The sequence below is a fragment of the Acomys minous genome (genome assembly GCF_964271855.1).
Source record: "Acomys minous genome assembly, chromosome: 11".
NCBI lineage: Eukaryota > Metazoa > Chordata > Mammalia > Rodentia > Muridae > Acomys > Acomys minous.
The window spans coordinates 58,634,269-58,656,973 of record NC_140492.1 but is presented as its reverse complement, the minus strand read 5'-3'; the positions used below and the strand labels follow the sequence as shown (position 1 = coordinate 58,656,973).

At 47.6% G+C, this 22,705-nt stretch overlaps 2 protein-coding genes across 22 annotated transcripts in view; one reads left to right on the top strand and one right to left on the bottom strand.

The window, feature by feature from the left end:
- LRCH3 (leucine rich repeats and calponin homology domain containing 3) overlaps nt 1-7,599 on the top strand; it is a 105,793-nt gene extending 98,194 nt beyond the window's left edge. For 6 of the 13 annotated variants that reach the window (XM_084802141.1, XM_084802134.1, XM_084802130.1 and 3 more), the window contains one exon: nt 554-3,913. In XM_084802141.1, coding sequence (XP_084658267.1) covers nt 554-757 — 204 coding nt within the window. In that variant the 3' untranslated portion in view covers nt 758-3,913. The other 7 variants (XM_084802140.1, XM_084802132.1, XM_084802137.1 and 4 more) reach the window with 2 other exon arrangements.
- Nucleotides 7,600-8,741: 1,142 nt separating this feature from the next.
- The window catches only part of DRC9 (dynein regulatory complex subunit 9), a 32,813-nt gene continuing 18,849 nt past the window's right edge, over nt 8,742-22,705 (bottom strand). For 8 of the 9 annotated variants that reach the window (XM_084802157.1, XM_084802159.1, XM_084802162.1 and 5 more), the window contains 5 exons: nt 19,327-19,488; nt 17,981-18,055; nt 11,550-11,681; nt 10,370-10,471; nt 8,742-9,132 (listed from right to left, as the gene is read on the bottom strand). In XM_084802157.1, coding sequence (XP_084658283.1) covers nt 9,004-9,132; nt 10,370-10,471; nt 11,550-11,681; nt 17,981-18,055; nt 19,327-19,488 — 600 coding nt within the window. In that variant the 3' untranslated portion in view covers nt 8,742-9,003. The remainder of the gene's footprint in view (nt 9,133-10,369; nt 10,472-11,549; nt 11,682-17,980; nt 18,056-19,326; nt 19,489-22,705) is intronic. The other variant, XM_084802164.1, reaches the window with a different exon arrangement.

Genomic DNA, 22,705 nt, shown 5'->3' with positions numbered 1-22,705 from the left:
GTGGTGACTTTAGCTGCTCCCTCCATACTGTGCGGACCTAGTGACCTAGATCTAGGGATGATGGGCTTGACCTGGCGGTGGTCTGAGTCAGCACACCTGACTCCTCCACAGTAACCAACCCTCCCTCCTCACGAGGCTTCCTCCGTCTTTGAACATCTGTGGTTTGCCCCGCTTCATGAGAAGCCCACTCCAGTCAGCATCCTCAGCTATGCCCTACTCTTCCTCAGCAGAAAGGAAGAATGAGGATTGAGTTGAGGCGGCCTCCCCCTCACCTCCCTACTCTCAGGCCTCGAGCAGCCCTGAACCACAAGCTAGCACTGTCCCCTGTCCCCTTAGTGCCCGTGGATAGCTTCCAACAAGCAAGCTTCATTCTCTCACTCAATCCTGTGTGCAAGATGAGCCCGCACTTTGCTTTTCAGCACTTTCTTATGCTAAAATGCCGAGGGTGTGTGTCTGGCTATGGCTGACATGGTTTTACTGAGCTCTGTACTCGTCTCAGAGTTTCTGCACTGACTTTGTTTTCTGTTTTCCTTTCCTGCTCACGTTTGGACAGGACAATCTCTGTTCCCCCTCCGACATCCTTCAGCTAAACCTCAGCGTTAAAAGAACTGTCGAAACTCTGCTTTCTCTTGGGGCACATGCAGAAGAATCCAGCTTTGTCTCTTTGTCTGTCCAGCTTCTGGGTTTCGTGGCGTTTTACTGTGCTTTAATGTTAACTCTCTGTGTGCTTTATTACCGCGTCTTCCCCTATAGCTGACAGTGTAGCCGGAGCCTTCCACCTTCCTGTGCTTGGTGAAGCTTGTTTCTCATAGAGAATCACTGACACACTGAATGCTTTCAGAGTCTGACTTGAGAATGTCTACCCCGTGTCCCCAGGGCCAGTGCGTCACATGGTGGGCACGAAGGCTGGCCAGCAGGGAGAGGGTCAGCATTCTCTCTCCCTTCACTCGCTTCCCTCTTGGCCGGTGGCCTTGTTTCTCATATGGGAAAGGTCAAGGCATATCTGCCCTAGCGAACTCTGGCCGTCTTTTTATACTGTGATACAACTTCAGTTTTGAAATAATAAAGAATGCCTGACCTTTTTCAACAGCTGCTCACCATAAAATACTGATAGCCCTTCTAATTTGGAGTACCTGTCACTCAGGTCTCTGGCCTGAAGTCTTAACTTGACATTATTTCTAACAGTGTTTGGACATTTAGTTTAAAGACACAAGAGTTGACCCAGACTGCCGTTCTGAGCCCAGTGTGTCCTTTTAAGACAGTGCACACTAAGCAGCTGACCAGAGCCTGCATCTCAGGAGAGCTGGCATGCTTACCATGTGTGCTGCCTCTAACAGAGCCCCTGCTAGAATCCTAGAGTGATGGCTCAGGGGTTAAGAACACTGGCTGCTCCTCCAGAGCTCCTGGGTTCAATTCCCAGCAGCCACATGGCGGCTTATAACTGCCTGTAATTCCAGTTCCAAGGAATCCAACACCTTCACACAAACATACATCTATTTAAAACATGAATACACATAAAATAAAAATAATTTAAATTAAAAAAAAAGCTAGGCATGGTGTCAATGCCTATAATCCCAGCACTCTGGGAGGCAGAGGCAGACAGATCTCTGTGAGTTTGAGGCCAGCCTGGTCTACAAAGCAAGTCCAGGACAGCTAAGGCTACACAGAGAAGCCCTGTCTCAAAAAACCAGGGGGGAAAAAAGAATGTTTGCAATTCATGTCATTTCTATCATGTTTGAGCCATTTTTATAGGTGAGCGCGTGTTTTTTACGCTGTTGGGGACATTGTGTCTGAGCTGCAGCCCGAGTGAAGCAGCGGCCACTCTCAGGATGCTTAGGACCTGGGCCGAGAACAACATGGCTGCATCCTCACAAATGGGGTCTCCACACTCCACTAACAAAACTGGACAGCTGCTCAGGGGAGACTGCCAGGAACACAGCACCCTGCTGTAGTCCACCTGGGCACCCCTTACCCTCATTTCCTTCTGTCTGAAGTGAGCCACTCTTTACTGTCCGCTGCTAATACTGATGCAGGGATGGCTGCAGTGCTTTACAACAGTGCCTTCCAGCGTGTGCTTCTGACACCTTGAAGTCCGTGATCGTTGTCTGGGTTCTGTAGAGCTTTGTCCTTTTATATACACGCAGAGTCAGGCTTAAAGCCAGGTATGTGATACACACCTGCAATTCCAGCACTTAGGAGACTGCAACAGGATTGCTTTGAGTTTGGTGCTGCTTAGGCTACACAACAAGACCTTGTCTTTAAAAGAAGAACAAAAAGCAAAAAACTGCCACCAAGACTACTGGCAGTGGTGGGTTCCTAGGAAACATCTGCAAAGTTGATGTGCAAGTGGAAGTGCCACCTCAGAGTGGTGTCTGGACCACTGTGGTGCACCAAGCCGCTTGCCCTTGGCTCAGGCCTGGGTGCTGCTGAGCAGACAACAGGGAATGCCCCACTCAGAGCACATGCAGATTCTTCTTTTTGTTTTGTTTTGTTTTTGTTTGTTTGTTTGTTTTGTTTTGTTTTTTGTTGTTGTGGTTTTTTGTTTTTTTGTTGTTGTGGTTTTGTTTTGTTTGTGTTTTTTTTTTTTTTTTTTTTTGGTTTCTTGGAGACGAGGTTTCTCTCTGTAGCCCTGGCTGAACTGGAGCTCACTTTGTAGACCAGGCTGGCCTCAAACTCAGAGATGTGCCTGCTCTGCCTCCTGAGAGCTGGGAGCAAAGGTGTGCACCACCACCGCTCAGTACAGACTCATGTTAAGTACAGCTACTCTGTGTAGTTGCAGAGGTATTCAAAATATTAATTCTAAACTGCTAGCTTTATTAGCAAATCAAGAGATGGCTGTGACTTTATCAAAACCAGCATTAAATAAAAAAGTAATTATACTCAAGTACTGATAACTGCCTCAAAAACAAATACTTGCTGTGCTTGTATTACAAGTCATTCTGTAATGTTTCATGTGGTACAGAGTGTGCTGGAGCACTCCTGTGACCCTCACACGAGTCTGAGGCCAGCCTGAGCTGTACAGCAAGAACCTTCTCAACTTAAGACAAAAATTTAATTTTTAGCTGGGCATGGTGTTATACGCCTTTACTCCCAGCGCTTGGGAAGCAGAGGCAGAAGGATCTCTGTGTGTTCCAAATTAGCCTGGTCTACATAGAGAGACCCTGTCTCAAAAACACAAACAATAGTAATTTTGATGAAAAAAGAAAAACCAGAAAGTGTTATGCTAAAATCTGCCTTTTTCTTACAAGAGTAACCAAACCTGAACTAAGTCAAACAAGATAGATGTACCCACCGGGTAGTCACCTTCTGCGGGGAGTTACTAAGGTGTAAGCTTACACAGTAGTTCTCCAGCAGTATCCAAGCTGCTGGATTCATGGATTTTTTTTAAGACTCGCTGTGTAGCCCTTGCTGGCCTTGAACTCACAGCCCTGCTTGGCTCTGCCTCCTGAGTCCTAGGATCAAACACACTCAGCTAAAATACAACTTCTCTTTAACTAATTTATATCTAGGCCTCCCCCTCCCTTTCCTAAGTTAGCCATTCATTCACAAAGCCATGTTGTGTTCCTGCTGTCTGTGAACCCTGTATTCCACTTGAGCCATGCTGTGCATAAGTCGCCTGATGCTTGTCAGATGGTGTGGCTTCCTGCCCAGCGTGCTGTTCCTCCTCTGCTGTGTAAATGTATCCCCTATCAACCTTCTGTTCTTCCCAGTGTTCTGTGTCAACTCTAACTGTGTTAATAAAGTGGCCCTGCGTGTGAGACGCCATCTGCGCCTGCCTCCTCTAGCAGGGTGGGTTACCAGGGACTTCCCATGGCTCCCATGGTTATTATGGGGTGGGGTGGAAGTGCCTCTCTGCTCTCAGTTCTGTGATGTTCACCCTGTTTTCTCTTGTCTGTCTTACATTACATTGTCCCCTTTCAGGAGCAATTATGTTTGCCTCTGCACATTTTAGAAGAGAAAGGGTTGAGCCAGGTTGCAGTGACGGTCCAGGCCCTCCTGGAACTTGCCCCACCCAAGCAGCCGCAGCAGCCACAGCTCTCTGCTGTCTGAGGACTTCCAGGCCCCTGGGTGTGGGCATGGCCAAAGCAAGGAGCAGGAGGACGTGAGTGCTGGTGTCGCCTGCTCAGACAGCCCTGTGTGTTCCTGGAAGCACTGTCTTCATGATTCCTGCCAGGAATGTTCGTCCCATCTCTCCATTTTAGGGGAGATTAAACCCATTTCTACTATTTTTTGGTTTAAATTAAGGCACAATTTTTTAAGTGGACCTTTGCTTACTGAGGACCCAACATGGAAGCCTAAGCTGACTGTGCTTTCTTCATGGGAAGCAGACTTGTTTTCCGTGCCAGAGCCAGTATCTCCACAGCCAGATACTTGGCTCTTAGAGGACAGACATGCTATTATCTCTGCCAGTTTCTGGGTGTCTGCAGCTCACTGGCTTCCACAGTTGGCCTTCATTCTCCTGGAGCATTTGTGAAATCCAGATTTGCATCAAAGGTTGAGCTGTGCCCTGGGAACATGCATTTTCAGCAGACACTGTAGGTGATTCTCAGGCAGTGGAGACCACTGTGCCAAGACACGTAGTTATGTGGTTTGAGGGCACCACCCCTGCTGCAGCCGCAGCCGCATCCAAATCAAAGCTTACATATTGTGATGACTTGGACTTCTCCGTCAAAGAGAACAAAACCATAAAGAAGCCCTAGATTCTGCTCGGTGCAGTGGGTATTTAAAGCCAGTGCCCAGCCCCCCAGCCCTGCCCTCTACCACCCCATGTTTTCTAGAGGGTGGCTGTGTGTATCACCCGCCGTTTCCTAAACCCACAGCTCTAAACTGTAACACCTTACAGCTTACTACACACTACCCAGCAGTGATTACGTTTGTCAGCAAGCCCTGCATGCTGATCCCAGGCACTGCAGACATAAAGCTCCCTGCTGAAGGAAAGCCACATTTCTTAACAGCCCTTACAGGTGACAGTCAGTTTCCATAACTACAAGAAAGCACTCAGAGCAACTTCCTGTCTCTCTCATCTGTCCCCTCCCCCAGTTCCGCTCCTGTACCCTACAAGCAGCTGTAAGCAGAGAACAAAAGGGCCTAGGGCTCCAGCACAAAGTAGGTATCTTTATTTAAATTTAAGCACTGAGGTTTTTCTTCCCTTAGAATTTGTCCCCTTTTTAGTTGTTGTGTCTTTGGTATTCACTGCAGAGTAATTACATGAAGCTGTTTGTTTTATAGTGTTTCCCCTATAGTCGCTAACTACTGTAGTTTTTTGTCCCACAGCTTTCATGTCAGAACAGTATTACCCTGCGTGGCATCTAAAAGTAACTTTGATTCTAGACCAGGGTTCTGTCCCCAGCACCAAGGTGCAGAGATGCACTCAAGCCTCTAACTCAGACATTCCAAAAGCCGGACAGTCAGGGTTTGGAGCCTGCGCTGGCAATAGCCAGCTACAGCCCACCTTAGACTGTGGCTGAAGAGCTGGCTCAGCAGTTTAGAGCACTTGCTGCTCTTGCAGAGAGGGTCAGGGCTCAACTCCCAACACCCACAAGTCAGTTCACAACTCCTTGCGACTCCAAGTTCAAGTGTCTGATGCACTCTTAACAGCTTCCACAGGCACCAGGCACGCACATGGTACACATACATACATGAAGGTAAAACACTTATACAAAAGAATATTGAAAATACATATCCCCAGCCAGGCATGGTGGCACACACCTTTAATCCCAGCACTTGGGAGACAGAGGCAGGTGGATCTTCCTGAGTTTGAGGCCAGCCTGGTCTACAAAGGGAGCCCAGAACAGATAGGGCTATTACACAGAGAAACCCTGTCTCAAAAAACCAAACAAATAAACATATCCCCCTCTTCTGGGATGCATGTGTACATGCAGACAGAGCACTCCTGCATTTTGAAAAGTACATAAATTTGAGGCTGGAGAGATGGCTCAGCAGTTAAGAGCACTGGCTGCTCTTCCAAAGGTCCTAAGTTCAATTCGCAGTGACCTCATGGTGGCTCACAACCATCTATAATGAGATCTGGGGTTCCTTCTTCTGGCCTGCAGGTGCACCTGCAGCAGAGCACTCATACACATAAAGTTAATAAATATAAATACTTAAATATCTTTCATCGAAAAGTGAATTTGAACAAAACCATTTTGAATGTCTAGTTTGAATTTCTCCTTGTTAGGACAGAGAAGTCTTTATTAGGACAAAGCCACTTTATCCAAGTTTAAAAGCAGCCAGGCATGGTGGCACACGCCTGTAACTCGTGACTAGAGCAGGAGCATCATGAACTTCAGGCCAGCCCAGGCTACACAGCAAGCCCACAACTTACCTCAAGGAAAAGTATAACAGAAGCATCTACTCCTGCCCAGCCACTCATGGTCCTCACAGAGCAAATGGCACAGCTTGGAACCCAGCCCTGCTCATCAGCGGCCAGACAGAACCAGCTCTGCCCTGCTTCTGGGCTGTAGATACACTATCCTAGTCAGCATCAAACCTCAACATAATTGCTGAATTCTGGCTTTTAATTGTGTAGAAAATGAGTCCAGAAGACATTACATACTTAAGCACTTAGAATAGCTGCAATAGTTCCTAAGAGTAAGCTGACATTGAGCATGGCCTGTGCCTTCAATGCCAGCTTCTGAGGGGCAGGGGAGCCAGAGCTGGTCTGCATAGTGAGTTCCAGGCGAGCCAGGGCTCCATTGTGAGACCCCTACCTCAGAAAGAGGAGGAGGACATTTCAGCATTTCAGTTTTCATGTGAGACATTAGTGTACTTACCAAACTAGTGCAGATTGGAGTGACTAGGACAGAGCTACACAGTGTTAGTGGACAGTAAAGGGAAGACCTTGTTGCAATTCTTGCAAGTCCAAACAACAAGAAATCAGTGCTTTGTTGGGCTTTTGCGGCTTCCTATACAATTCCAAATTGGACAGAACAATTCATTTAGTTATCCTTGCTAGACCCCCAGTGGAAGATAAAGTTAGCCATGTCACAGTCCCCTGACTAGAAATTGCTACCCTACCAGTGCTAACCTGGAATAGCCAAGCACCTGCCCGGCTCTGCCCTGCCACCCACAGAGATGTATGTCAGCAGTCTCCAGGCTCTCCGACCAGGATTCTCCCATAATGAACAGGTCTGATAGACTCCAAGCAAGAGGAGGCACCTTTGCATTTAGCGAGAACAGACGAAAAAAGGCGGAACAGTGGGTGGTTTCCAACAGACAGCAGCTGTAAATACACCCTTGCCCCTAATCAAGAGGCCTGTAATTTCCTTGGCTTCCTCTAGTCAGCAGTGACTAATAACGTGATATGCTGATGAACTTGATGGGTGCTTAAGAACTAAGTACTTAGATGGTTACAGAAATGAAGGAAAACTTGGTTGTTTCGTAGCCTTTTATATATACATTGCAGTGAGATGGTTTACAGCAGATTTTATTTCTGAGGTGTTATAAACAAGGTTTTGTAAACATTGTCCTATATTTGTATGTCTGTAAATATATTGTGTAAGTTCTAAGTATAAATATGTCAATACTGTGTATGTTATTTTAAATTGCCTGTATGCCATCTTATATGTGGACATTAAAATAAAAGCCAATACTTCAGTAGCATGTAATAAACAGCCTGACGCATGCTTTCATCGGCAATGACAAATCAAGGAAGGCTTTGATCTGGCTCACTGAGGGAACAAACCTTGTTAAAATATGCCTTGGAGGTTAATTCCACTTTCTTAAAGAGGTACAGATAGTAAGACGGCCTGCAACGGGAGTGGGATTGGGAGGCTTGCCCCAGGCTCAGGCCATCATGCAGTCAGCGTGCATGGAGTCCTGGGCTCCATTCCCAGCTCTGCACAAGCCGGGCATGATCTCTCACTCCTGTCCCTCCAGCACTTAGGGAGCACACATGAAAGTTCAAGGCCAGCCTAGACTACATGGTGAATTTGAAACCAACCTGGGCTACATGAGACCCTGTTTCAAAAAGTTAAAAAGGCTTAATTCATTGAAATATGTAAGACACATTAAGATAACTTTTCTCTCAGGGGAAAAAAAAATCAGTTGAGGGCCAATGAACCGGCTCAGCAGGTAAAGGCACAAAGGGATTCAGTAGGAGGCAGTGCTTGAAAGCTGTCCTCTGACCCCACCTCCCACGAGTGTGGCGTGCACAATCATACATGTTTCCATGGGCGTGCCCACACACTCAATTTTTTTTTTTAAGAAACAAGTTAGGCATGTTGGTGTGCGCCTTTAATCCCAGCACACAGGTTGGCAGAGGCAAGCAGATCTCTGTGAGTTCGAGGCCAGCCTAGTCTAAAAAGTGAGTCCAGGATAGAGAAACCCTGACTTTAAAAAAAAAAAAAAAGAGTGACCCAGTGGGCTTGCTGGTTTTAAGGGAGAACTTCAGAGAACCAGGCTAGTTTTCACAAGTCTTGTTTCTTTAAAAGTCTTACTATCCCAGATGATGGACATAGTTGGCCTCAATTAACAAACAGATCACTAGCAGCCTGGAGAACCCATGTCCCAGTCTTTACCACTGGAGGACTGCCTGTCCACACTCCACTTCTGTCCCATGTCAGCCACTTCCATCCCCACCTATCCCCAGAAAAGTCACTGGAACAGCTTATGTAAGAGGTATAGCATGTCCCCCAACACCACCAACCCTTCGAGACAGGCAAGAACCAACATTTATTAACTGCTGTGTGTGTGCATATTATGCTAGGTGATAACCTTGAAATTCTCACTGAATATTTACGTTTGCTTATAACAGTTCTTTAATCATGGTATACAATCAGAATCAGACATATTACAGGAGTTTTTAATGCATCACTGTCAGCTGATGAACTGCTTTCTGGTGAGAAAAAAACAAGAAGAATGTTCACAAAGCTACTCAACATAGCTTCCCCAGAAGTCCGGTGTGCATAGGCCCCACAACCATGAGAGAGCTCTCACGGGCATAGTGAACTCCCTAAGCGTCACATGTTTCAAGAGACCAGAGGAAAGAACAACAGAAACTTGTCACTTCTTGCCTCTCCGTTTTTCCTTCTCCTTGCCTTTTGAGTCTTTGCTGTCATCTTTGTCTTTCTTGGGCAGTTTGAAACCTCCAATTTCCCTCCGGACCACTGTACCTCGCCACCAGGCTTGGAGCTGGAACAAAGAGAGAGGAGTTCATCTCGGTGTTCCCAACAGCACTGCGATCTTTCCACACAAGAGAACCAACAGTTAAAGCTTGTGTCTGAGGAACATCTGAGACATGGAAGTGGCCAGGCTGCTTTCAGTACGGCTACCTTACAGTACCTCGGTATGGCCGCCCTGTTGTTCCTGGGAGTGAGAGACTTAGAACCCCAACTTCTGTGTAGGGGTTGCTCCCTTGACAAACACCACTGGCTACAAAGGGAGTGAACGGACGCCTGTTACCTGTGCTCAGTCAGGGATGCACTGAGAAGTCTCAGGGACTGATGGCACATCACATGTCTTTAAGGAGCAGCTGAAGGGGCAGGATTTAGCAGCCCCTTGAGTGTCTGTCAGTGTGACAGCACTGCTCTCAACAGTCTCTGGTGGGAGGTTGAAACTAGCCTTGCCTGCCGAGAGCCCTTGAGTCCACTAGTGAGAACAAAAGCTTCGTCTACATTTGCTGATTATACACCAGGTTTTTCTAATAGGGAACTCAATGGTGAGTTTCTTTGGTTTTTTGATACAGTTCTTCTGTGTAGCCTTAGCTGTCCTGGAACTCACTCTGTAGACCAGGCTGGCCTCAAACTCACAGAGATCCACCTGCCTCTGCCTCCCAAGTGCTGGGATTAAAGGTGTGCGCCGCCGCCGCCACCACCACCTGGCTCACCTTTTTTTTTTTTTTAACAACATATTAGAAGGCATCATACAGCCAGGGCTGACTTACAAGGTGTCACAGCAGGTAGGGGCATTCAGAAACACCCTGTCTACGCAGCTGCCTCACCCACCTGCCCAGGTTTTACAGCTGGACAGAGGCTTCGCTTGTATTGCTCAGCTCTCCCCAGATCAGGAGCCAGGCATGCCCTTTGCCTTGTCAGCTGTTACCCTGCACTGTGGACTGTGAACACGCACCTGCCGCACACCCCTCCCCCACCCGCACACCTGCTGCACACACACCCCATCCCCACCTGCACACCTGCTGCACACACACCCCATCCCCACCTGCACACCTGCTGCACACACACCCCATCCCCACCCGCACACCTGCTGCACACACACCCCATCCCCACACGCACACCTGCTGCACACACACCCCATCCCCACCTGCACACCTGCTGCACACACACCCCATCCCCACCCGCACACCTGCTGCACACACACCCCATCCCCACCTGCACAGCCCTGGGCTGGCCCCTGCACCCTGGCTTCCTACCTTCACAATGCTCTTCAGCTCCAAGTCATCCTGCTCCAGCTTCCTCCTGGTCTTCTCTTTTTCTATCCGGTCTTCAATAATGACCTGCTCACACTCCCGGATCTGCACAAGAAAACACGGGGCGGTGTCTGGCGGCAGCCAACCAGGCCTGTGTGCCAGTAATCCCAGAACCCCAGAGACACCAGCAGGAGGGCTACGGAAGGCCAAGGCCAGTCTGCCTGCACAGTAAGTGTCTGTTTAAAAAAAAAAAATCCTGCTGGAGTCCCAGACTCTATCCGTTCACATTATATAATTGTTACTCAGCCTTTTTCAATTTAAAAATTCGAAGTTGAGCTTTAAAATGAAGATGAAATCTAAGCCAGATGTAGTGGCACACGCTTGTACTCATAGCACTAAGTAGACAGACGCAGGACAACCATAACAGGTTCAAGGCTAGCCTAAGCCAATTATGAGATTCTGTTTTCAAATTAGATAGTTACACACATATATACACACACACACACACACACACACTACTCATTAGTGACCTCAAGATAATGTTTTTAAAACTTTAATAGAATGTACATATGCAAATAGCCATTTTGTTGTTGTTTTGTTTTTTGCTTTTTCAAGACAGGGTTTCTTGTGTAGCTGTGGATGTCCTGGACTCCCTTTGTAGACCAGAGTGGCCTCAAACTCACAGGGATCTGTTGTGCTACCATGCCTGGCTGCAAATAGAAATTTGGGAAGTCCTACATCTATCCGATGATAAAGTCAGCATTTTAGATAGTAACATTTGTAAACTGTCTTTAGGGACCATAAAGTTTTGGGATTTTTTTTGTTCATTTGTTTTTTTAATGCAGCATCTCAAGGAGTTTTAAATAAATTATACCTTAAGTACGAGACAAGCCTCCGACCTGAGCACTGTGGCTCATACCTGTGATCTCAGCACTTGGACGGCTGAGGTAGGAAGGTCACTACGCGAAGAGTTCCAGGGTAGCCTGGGCTATAGAGACTGTCTCAAAAACTAAAAAAAAATGTACTCGGGGCAGAATCAGTCCAGCATTAGTGCTGCCATCACTATTGTCATCACATGAGAATCCCACTGGCTTACAGACACACCTCTACTTCTGGACATAAGCAGTCTGCCCAGCTGGCTTAGCGTCCACTCACTCCGCAGGGTCACCCCGACATGCCTCACCATCTTCGCGAGGTCCTGAAGGTGCGCTAGATCGGTGGCCTTGGCAGCCTTGAGAGCATTTAACTCGTTCTGTTTTGCTTCTGTGTCTTTATCAAACTTCTCCATCCAGAACTCGAGCTTCTCCTCAAGCTTCTACTTGGAAAGAACATGAAAACATGGCTCCCACCAGTCGCAAAGTAAGAGTTACAGTAAGTTCAAGAACAAGCCAGTTTTTCTACAGAGCTCCGGCCAGAACAGACTTAGGGAGACCAGCTGGGATGCTGACATGTTCTTTGTATCTGATTAGTGACTACAGCAAACCGTACCTCCATATTTCTGTACTTTTCTGTGTGTAAGCCACTCGAGTTTTAAAATAGGGGGAGAGGCACCTATGAGCTCACAGCATGTGAAAACATGTACAAGACATTTGGAACTCCAGACAAAATCCCAGAATAGAGTGTGGAGGTGGGCAGGAAGTCCCCCCTCCTCAGCCCCCATGCCCCCACCCCTAGCTAAGAAGCCCAAGGCAGTTGATAGGTGTTGGAAAAGGAGGAGTCTGCTTCCTTTGCGGGGCGTGGCCCCTGAGAGTCACCACACTTCCCAGAGCATATGGGCAGCACAGGGCAGGGAAGCAGAGGTTGGATCTGGGAGGAGCTGGGGGAGAGGAGTAAATATGGTTACTATACATTGTATGAAATTCCCAAAAAACTAATGAGAAAAATATATAAAATGACAAAAACAAACACAAAAAAAACAGGAGGAAGGTCAGTGTAGCTGTTGCCTTGTATGTGTGGCTTTGGGTTTGACACCCAGCACTGCAAAACATAGTAGCCAAAACAAATGCTTGAACACGTCAGACATGAATCAACACTGAAGACCAAGATAAAAAATGGGATGTTTCCAGAAACAGGCTGAAAATTCTGAGGCATAAGCAATGACATCAGCTGTCTTTCTTTAAAGTAACAATACTGACACTCATTGAAAAGACTGAAATGTGAGTGGGCAGCTCAGTTGGGTGCTGGTCTAGCATGCATGAAGCCCTAGGTTTGACAGTCAGCACCATATAAGACTAGATGTGCTTGCCCACACCTCTAATCAAAGTAGAGGCAGGAGCATTGGGGGTTCAAGCCCATAGTTGGCTACATCGCAAGTTCTAGTCCAGCCTGGGATATAAGAGACTCTGTCTTGGGGGAGGGAATCTTAAAAATTCTAAATGAAAATGGCTATGAATCTAGGATGCCTAGCCAGCCCTTCAAATATGATAGAAACATGAGATTCAGTCCTTGAAAGTTGCTTGAAGATACACGCTTTTGCAAGGGAAAATGAAAGATGTATAAGAAACCAAAAACCGGTAAAGTGTGATTTTAGTGACAGTCCTGCAGGAGGCAGTCATGTCTAATGGGAGGAGCAAAGTCAGATTGCAAGGGTCAGATTCAAGTTTCGCACTCAAGTTTGCTTGAATCCTTAAGACTTCTAGCTCTCTCAGCTAGCGGTTATTAAGTAGAAATACAACACTCTCCATGCAGCACAATGCAGTGTAATAGATGTATGCTGTACTGACATTTGTATAAAATTGATTTCAACATAGGATATTGGAAAGGAGGCAGTAAATAAAAGGTTTTACTTTAATAAAAGCAACGGAATCTACATACTGATTAATTCTAGACTTAAGAGAGAAAGCAAAACCTAAGCAGGTATACAAAACATAAAGAAGCCAAGCATGGTGCACCACAATGCCCTTAATCCCAGCACTCGGGAGGCAGAGGCAGGTGGATCACTGTGAGTTTGAGGCCGTCCTGGTCTACAAAGGGAGTCCAGGACAGCCATGGCTACACAGAGAAACCCTGTATCAAAAAACCAAAATGAAGCCAGGCGTGGTGGCGCATGCCTTTAATCCCAGCACTCGGGAGGCAGAGGCAGGCGGATCGCTGTGAGTTCGAGGCCAGCCTGGTCTACAAAGCGAGTACAGGACAGCAAGGCTACACAGAGAAACCCTGTCTCAAAAAATAAAACAACAAAAAAAAATGAACAAAGTAAAGGTTGCAGCCAGGTGGTGGTGGTGCATGCATTTAATCCCAGCACTAGGAGGCAGAGGCGGGTGGATCTTTGAGTTTGAGGACAGCCTGGTCTACAGAGCAACTTCCGGGACAGCCAAGACTACACAAAGAAACCCTGTCTTGAAAACAAAACAAATTTTTTTTTTAAATGTAAAGGTTGCTATGGAGCTGAAGAGACGGCACGGGAGTTAAGAGTTCACTCTGCTCTTGCAGAGGACCCTTTTTGGTTCCTGGCATCCATGCCCACTGGCTCAGCAGCCTGTAACTCCAGCTCCAAGGTGTAAAGCCCTCTTCCGATCTCCAGGGTACCTGCACTCCTGCCCACATACCTACACACAGACCCACACATAATTCAAAAATAGGCCTGAAGGGATACTAGTGGAAAACACAATTATGTCACTCCTAAACTCCGGGGCCATTCAAGAGTAAGATAGCGAAGGACAGGCATGGGGCGCGAAGGACAGGCTCGGGAGAGCAGGGGGCCTTGTCTCAGAAGAACAGAAACAAAATGGACTCCTTCCCAAGAGGGCATGCTACACAACATGGCTCAGTAAGATCTGGTCATCACTCTCGGCAGCCCAGGGCTTCCCTTTTAAAATAAGACGCCCTAGAAAATAAATAGTAAAACATGGCATCCCTACAAACATAGACAGGCGAGGGAGACACACGGTCAAAGTGACTTGGATTTTACCACACTTCAAACAACATGGACAGTTTTATTCTATTTCTATTTTAGGTTTCAGATCATAGGCAGATGGAAACATTTCCAAGCCATGCTGCCAAGCCAGCAAACTCTGGCAGCAAGACAACAAAATAGCCCCAGAAAATAAACATATAAAATCAAAGTAAATAAGCTCCAGTGACTTGTTAAGAGCACACCATCCCCAGGGAGCGCTGTTCATCATTAGCAGGTACATTAGTGCCCTCGGTAGCTCTACAGCGGCTGGAGAGGTGGCTCAGTGCTTAGGAGCCTATCCTAGGCTTGCAGAAGGTCTGCGTTTGAGCAGTTCACAACCACCTGTAACTAACACCAGGGGATCTGACACCCTCCTCTGGCTTCCATGTGGCAGATACACACACACACACATACACACACACATGCCTTATGAACATATTAAAGGAGAAAATATATATCATCTTGATGGATGAAAAAAATGCATCTCAGCCAGGTATAGTGACATAGGCTTTATCCCAGCACTCAGGAGGCAACTCTGAATTCTTCAATTTTGAGGCCAGCTTGGTCTCCATAGTGAGTTCTAGGCCAGCCAAGGCTATGTAATGAGATTCTGTCCCCAAAATAAAAAGAAGTAAAAATTTAAAAATAAAGCCGGGCATAGTGGTGCACACCTTTAATCCCAGCACTTGGAAAGCAGAGGCTGGCGGGTCTCTGTAAGTTTGAGGCCAGCCTGCTGGACAAAGGCTGCCCAGGGCAGCCAAGGTTACAGGCTACACAGAGAAACCCTGTCTCAAAAAACCAAAAATATAAATAAAAATAAAAATAAATGCGTAGTCACTGATTGTAAAAAGAGCAAACCAAGCAGGGCAGTAGTGGCACACGCCTTTAATCCTAGCACGAAGGAGGCAGAGGCAGGTGGATCTCTGTGAGTTTGAGGCCAGCCTGGTCTACAAAGAGTCTAGGACAGCAAACAGCCAAGGCTACACAGAGAAACCCTGTCTTGCAAAGTCAAAAATAAAAAGAACAAACCTAATTTGAAAAAACAACATAATAAGACATACACACCAGTGATCCTTAGAGAAAACCCACCACCACCCACCACCCACCACCACATTTGTGTCAGCTACCAGCTTACTGTCTCTCAGCTCCAAGTTCATTCAGCATGGCCTGGCCTTACTGGTAATGTTTCTTTGGCCACCTAGCAAAATGCTAAACTTTGTCAGTAGAGGGCGCTGGAGGACATGACAGGGTGCTGGAGGATACCAGGGCTAGACTTCCCTGGGCACACTGCTAGTGCTCTGCGTGACACCTGGTGGCACTCATTCATCAACACACTTAACTAACAACCACAGCATTTGCTTGCCATATCCTCCAAGAATGTAAAAGACTCAACTGTAAATCTATAGTGTTTTATTTTAACATTTTAAAAGAGAAAACGAGCCAGGCGTGGTGGCGCATGCCTTTAATGCCAGCACTTGGGAGACAGAGGCAGCTGTATCACTGTGAAGCCAGCCTGGTCTACAAAGCGGGTTCAGGACAGCCAAGGCTACATGAAGAAACCTTGTCTCAAAAAAATAAAACAAAAAAACCAACCAACAAACAAACAAACCAGAGAGGGGGGAAGGAGGGAGGAGGAGAGAGAGTGACAATCTCAATGAATGAAAACAGTCCATCTTATACAACTGAGTACTCATCTCATTGAAGAAGAAGGGAAGAGGGAGGAGGAGAAAACTAAATGTTAAAGTGCACACACCTGTAATCCTAGCGCTCGGGAGGCAGAGGCAGGTGGATCTCTGTGAGTTCAAGGCCAGCCTGGTCTACAGACTGAGTTCCAGGACAGGCAAGGCTACACAGAGAAACCATGTCTTGACAAAAAAAAGGAAAAAGGTCTGTCAGCCAAGCCTGCATTTCCTGATCTCCAGCCAGCTCACCTGGCTTCAGGTCGGCCGGCGAGCACCTCTTGCCATCTGGGAAACCACGGCCAAACTTTCTCTAATGAGGCCCGAGTCTTAGCCACAGGAAAGCTGCGCTTTCTTCCAGCTGCCTCGCTCCTTTCTCGGGTCCCGGAGCCTGCATGTGCTGCTCTCCAGAGCTCTCTTTATCCCTTCCTGTAATCTATCCCCTATTAATAGCTCAGGAGTCTTCTGTTAAATTTGTTTAAATTGTTGGCCTAGTGTGTGCTATTTAAATGAATCATAATCACGCAGAATTGGTACCAGGAATGAAGCTGAGTCCACCTTCTAACTCAAAGATGTCTTAGTAAAGATCACGTACAGTCATGAATGCAATGGGAGATCTGATGTGGTGTCAAAGCTATGACAACAGGCGAATCAGCAGCCCCGTCCCGGGTGGGGGGGAGAGGAAAGCACACTCCACCCTGCTGGTGAAAGCAAGCTACTCTGTGTAGGAACTTTCAAATTGGTTTCAAGATTAACAGCTGTACTGCAGATGTGCACGAGCAAAGACTATGAACCACAGCAGCCGCTACAACTGCCCCCAGGCACTGTACAAGAGCCAGTCAGCCTCTGTACAGGCCAGACAGCCCGTCCGAGGTCCTGGGCGTCTGTCAATGCTGGGTGGCCAGGCGCACAGCAAGCCTGTGGTTTAATTTGCACTGGGGAGGGGAAGCTCCAGACACTCCTGTGATTGCAGCTGTGCCAGGTACATCTTTTCCACTATATATTCAGTGCTTTGGGAAGGAGCCACAGCTCAGCTCCATGGCACACACAGGACCGCAGCAGCAGAGACAATAGCTAAGATTCCATTTGCCACATACCTCAATCCCCACTTGCCCAGGGGCTGCGGGTTTACTTGGCGCGTCCCCATGAGCCACTGTCAGCGCAGAGCTAATGCTGACTGAGCTCAGTGGGCCTGGGTAAAGTCACTGCAGGCTCCATGGGTCTCCCGGGTAAGGCTTAGAGCAGATTCATATTATAAGTTCACCCTTAGAGACACCCCCCCCTGCTCCCCCCCCTCCGCCAACTCTGTATAATAAAGGGCTGCTGGGTCTGTTAATTGACCTAATTCCGGAAAGTAGGTGAGAGACCCAGGCCTCTCCATTGTGGGGATTCAAACCAGATTTTTCTTTCTTTTTTTTCCTTCCTTCTCTCTCTCTCTCTCTCTCTCTCTCACTTTGGTTTTTCATGTCAGGATTTCTCTGTGTAGCCTTGGCTGTCCTGGACTCACTTTGTAGACACCACTGTCCTCAAATGCAGAAGCATTGCTTTCCTCAGAATTTTATATATGAAATTTCTTTAAAGATATCTTCACCTAGCCGGGCGTGGTGGCACACACCTTTAACCCCAGCACTCTGGAGGCAGAAGCAGGCAGATCACTGTGAGTTCGAGGCCAGCCTGGTCTATAAAACAACTCCAGGACATCCAGGACAGTCAAGGCTACAAAGAGAAATCTTGTCTCGAAAAACCAAAAAAAAAAAAAAAAAAAAAAAAAAGATATTTTTACCTTATTCTCCATGAAAGGGTGTTTGGCCTGCATGTATGTTTGTGCACAATGTGCACCACATACGCCCAGTTCCCATGAAGGCCAGAAGTGGGGACTGAATCACTGGACAGAGTTACAACTGTGAGCTGACATGTAGGTGCTGGGAACTGAACCCAGGTTCTCTGCAAGAGCAGCAAGTACTCTTAACCTCTAAGCCATCTCTCTGGTGCCATAAATGGGTTTTTTAAATTGAGGAATCAAATGTCTGGGTGACTCACCTGCTGCTCTTTCTTGAGGAACACTTCGATCTCCATATGGACTCGGTTTTCTTCTTCAGTTTTCATCCTCAGTTTCTGTAATGCACCAAACACCAGACTCTCTATTCAGCAGGCTAGAATTAGCAGCTCTCGGGTGATGTGTACAGCAAGGGCCCCAGGCATGCCAAGGCTGCCCTACAGAGCTGTCACATGGCTCCACTCAACTCTGCTTGTATTTCACAAACACTTCAGAGCCGTGGGCTCTCCCCACCTTAGACACACGCAGGGCCCAGAAGAAGCCATCGCAATCCTGTCTTGTGGAAAACAATGCTTCAAGGACACAAGATTCTTGTCCCAGAGAAGGTAATCAGAGCATTCGAGAATTGTGTGGTTAGAGCCAGGCATGCTGGCCCACACCTGGGATCCAGGCAGTCTGGAAACTGAGGCAGGAGGACCGGTTTAAGGCCAGCCCAGCACTACAAAGTGAATTTGAGGCCAGCCTGGACTATAGAAGCCACTCTTTAAGAAGGAAGAGGAGGAGTGGGAGAAAGAAGGAAAGGGAAGCATGGTTGAGAGTGGCCAGAGAGCACCACTGGGCAGAGAGCTTTCACAGCAGCCTTCCAGAGTCATCTAAGGAAGCAGGAGGTACATCATTAAAGTCTCTACTCATTGCAGGGCGTGGTGGCACACGCCTTTAATCCCAGCACATGGGAGGCAGAAGCAGGTGGGTCCCTGTGAGTTCGAGACCAGCCTGGTCTCCAGGACAGCCAAGGCTACACAGTGAAACCCTGTCTCAAAAAACAATAAATAAAATCTCTACTCACAAGTATTTAAGACCCCAGTCAGTCTTTCATGTTTGACCTCCAGGGCTATACTGGCCTCTTTTATTGGCTGACACATGATCATGAATCACAGCTCACTGAGGACGGAGAGAGCTCGGCAGCTAAGAGTGCAAACAGCTCTGAGCAGAGAACAGAAGTTTGGTTCCCACCACCCATGCTGGGGGGCTGGAAACCACGTGGACCTCCAGCCCCGTGGGCCCCAATGCCTCTGGCTTTCACGGGCACACACCTACACATAGTTTAAAAATACAGAGCTGGACTTATAAGAGGTTGTGAACCTCCTGACATGGGTACTGAGAACTGACCTCAGGGCCTCTGGAAGAAATGCACATATTCTTAACAGCTGGTCCATCTCTCTGGCCCAAGGAAATCCCTTTTTTAAAGTGACAGCACACATGACATCATCAAGTCATCAGCCTGGGTTTTTGTTTTGTGGTGTTGTTGATACAGTAAGATGGGCTCAGGATCTGGCCCGCGCTGTGTCGCTGGGCTCCGCCCCCGCCAGCCCCACGTGGTGCAGGTTACCTCAATCTCCTCTAGCAAGAGCTCCTCCGCTTTGTTACACTTCTTCTGGGTCTGGGAAATCTGCAGCTCAGTATTCCTTTTCATATAAAGATTCTCCAAGTTGGTTTTCGCCTTCATCTCTTGTAACTGATCCTTGAGGTGAGCAATGTATTCGTTCCCATTCTGCAGAGACAAGACCCGGCTTCTGAACGAAAACCCATTGTGTGCATGCGTCAACAGGCAAGTGGAGGTGGCTTCCGCCCAGCACACTAAGGGAACTGTACTCAGCCATCATGATAACATGAATGAGAATGAGGCAGTGTCAGGGGCTGGATGGCTCAGAGGTTAAGAACACTGCCTGTTCTTCCAGAGGTCCTGAGTTCAATTCCCAGCAACCACACGGTGGCTCATGTGATATGGCGCCCTCTTCTCTTCTGGCATGTAAGTGTACATGCAGATAGAATACTCATACATAAAAATAAATACTTAAAAAAAGAAAGAAAAAATTAAAAAAGAAAAGAAAACGAGGCAGTGTTTGGAGGCCGAGCACAAGGCTTATCACAGAAGCACGAGGACCACAGAGTGAGAAATTGTCTCATTAAAAAGAAAAACAGTATTAGGCTTGGTGGAGCACACCTTTGATTCCAGTACTCGGGAGGCACAGGCAGGTGAGTGTCTGTGCATCCAAGACCAGTCTGTTTACATGGCAAGCTCCAAACCAGGCAGACATATACATTGAGAAGAAAAGAAAGAAAGTGAGGTACAACCTGTAATCCCAGCCCTTGGGAAATGAAGGCAGGATGATGAGGAGGGCAAGGTCATCCTTAGCTGCTCAAAGCCAGCCTGAGCTACAGGAGACCCAGATGCTCAGTGGTTCACTTGCCAACAAGCCTTATGATTGAATTTGAGCCCTGAAACCCACATGGTAGAGAAAGAACGGACTCCCTCAAGTTGTTCACTGAACTCCATGCATGTTCCCCCATGCACAATAATAAATGTTAGAAGAAGACATGAAGGAAACAAGCTAGCTAGCAAACCAAGACTGAGTCTCCCCAGAATCTTCTATGGGTAGTCCGTATTTCCCACACAGATTTGCCATTGTGATCTCATTTTGGTAGAAAGAGCAATGGTCAAAGGTGATGGCAAGTCTTGGTTTCCCACAGCTCCCCAGCTGCCTGAAATTGGCCAAGTCAGTTAAGGCCTAAGTTTCATCTTTGATAAACCAGAACATTAGCACCTAGAGAGTGATTAGAGTCATCCTGCAGTTCCCACTGAGGACTTGCCAAGATACACAAAGCCTGCAGATACCCCCGTCCTTCCATAAAGTCTCTACGTACAGATCCTAGTTCTTTCACCCTAGTTTTGTTTGGCTGGTTGGGTCTTTGAACACAGAACCTGTAGCCATGTAGGAATGGATGTATACTGAGTGTCTCCTCGCTCTCTGTTGCTTCGATAAAACAGACTGACCAGGCTGGGTATGCTGGCGCCCACCTTTAATCCCAGCACTTGGGAGGCAGAGATAGGTGGAGCCCTGTCTGGAAAAAACAAAACATAAAAAACAAAAAACCTGGACCCAAGGGGCCCTGCACAAACTGCTGCACCAACCAAGGGCATTGCAAGCAAAGGACCTAGACCCCCTGTTCAGATGTGGCCGATGGTCAGCTCATTCCCCACGGTGTGTGGGGGGCGGGGGGGAATGGGGGATTGCCTCTGACAAGAGCTCTGATGCCCTTGATTTGTTCCCTGCCCCTTAGGGGAGAGGCCCTGTGAGAGCACAGACAGGCTATGGTCAGATGATGGGGGAGAAGGACCCCACCTGTCAGAGGTCTACGGGAGGGGAATAGAATGGAAAAAGGAGGGAGAGTGGGAACAGGAGGGTAAGAGCAAGGGGATTACAATTGGGATATAATGTGAATAAAATAACAACAACAACAATAAAACATACTGACCAAAAGCTACTTTGGGGAAGAAAGGGCTTATTTGGCTTAAGGTCACAGTCCATCACGGAGGGAAGTCAGGGCAGGAACCTGGCAGCAGGAACTGCAGCAAGGCCCTGGAGGAATGCCGCTTACTGGCTTCTTCAGCCTGCTTTCTTATAGAGCCCAGGACCACCTGCCCAGGGGTGATGTCTCCCGCTGTGGGCTGGGCCCTCCCACATCAACCGTTAATCCATAAAATACCTCTTGGATAGACACAGGGGTCGGTCTGGTATAGATAGTTCCTCAGTTGAAGGTCTCTCCTCTCAGGTGACGCTAGCTCGTGTCAAGTCGACAAACACAAACCAGCACAGTGAGTCACCGAGCATGTGCTAGAAGCCTGGTTACTAACACTTCACAGTTTTAAGGTCTCAAACTCACTGATTATGAAGCAAATTCTTCAGTAGCAGACACCATGCTAAGCACAGAGAACAGTGTGTGGAGAGAAGGCAACAGGCTCTGGGAGAAACAGCAAGGGCGATCTCCGTTAGCACCGTGTCTGAGAAGGGTCCTCCAAAGGGACTCACTGACCCTGACACTTAAAAGATGAGTAAGCCACATGATGAAAAATGAAGGCAAGACTTTTTTAAATAGAGGGATGAAGTTCATGCTAGAGCCCCAGCAACTAAAACGTGGATATGATCCAGAAACTCAAAGAAAATCTACATCTGAGTGAGCACAGGACAAGATGAGCCCATATTCTGAGTGATTAGTCATTCTAACAGAGTAGGTGTCTTGAGGCCATCATCACAATAGCTGGGCGGTGGTGGCGCACGCCTTTAATCTCAGCACTCAGGAGGCAGAGGCAGACAGATCTCTGTGAGTTCAAGGCCAGCCTGGTCTACAAAGCAAGTACAGGACAGCCAAAGCTACACAGACAGACCCTGTCTCGAAAAACCAAAACCAACCAAACAAACAAACAAAAAACTTGGCATCAGAGACTGGTATGGTGGTGCATACCTGTAATCCCAGCACTCAGGAGGCAGAGGCAGGCAGATTTTTTAGTTCAAGACCAGTCTGGTATACAAAGTGTTCCAGGACAGCCAGGGCTACACAGAGAAACCTTGTCTCAGCGCGGGGCTGGGGGGGGGGGGGGGCATCACATCTTTCTAGAAGGAAATTTCAGATGGGATTAGGCTCCAGTAGCCTCTAACAGCCAGTAACATCTACTATTTTTGGATGTAGCCGGGTGGTGGTGGCGCATGCCTTTAATCCCAGCACTGAGACAAGGAGAGGCAGATGTGCTTGGCCTGCACTAGGAAGGGAAAAGCAGACCAGGAGCTCCAAGGGGCTGGCCTCCGAGTTCTATTCCAGACACACGTGCACCTTTTTCGTCCTCTTCTCTCTTCCCCTCTCTCTGTCCCTCTCCCTCCAGGACCTCACTCTGAAGCCCTGGCTGGCCTGAAACTCAGGGATTCACTGCC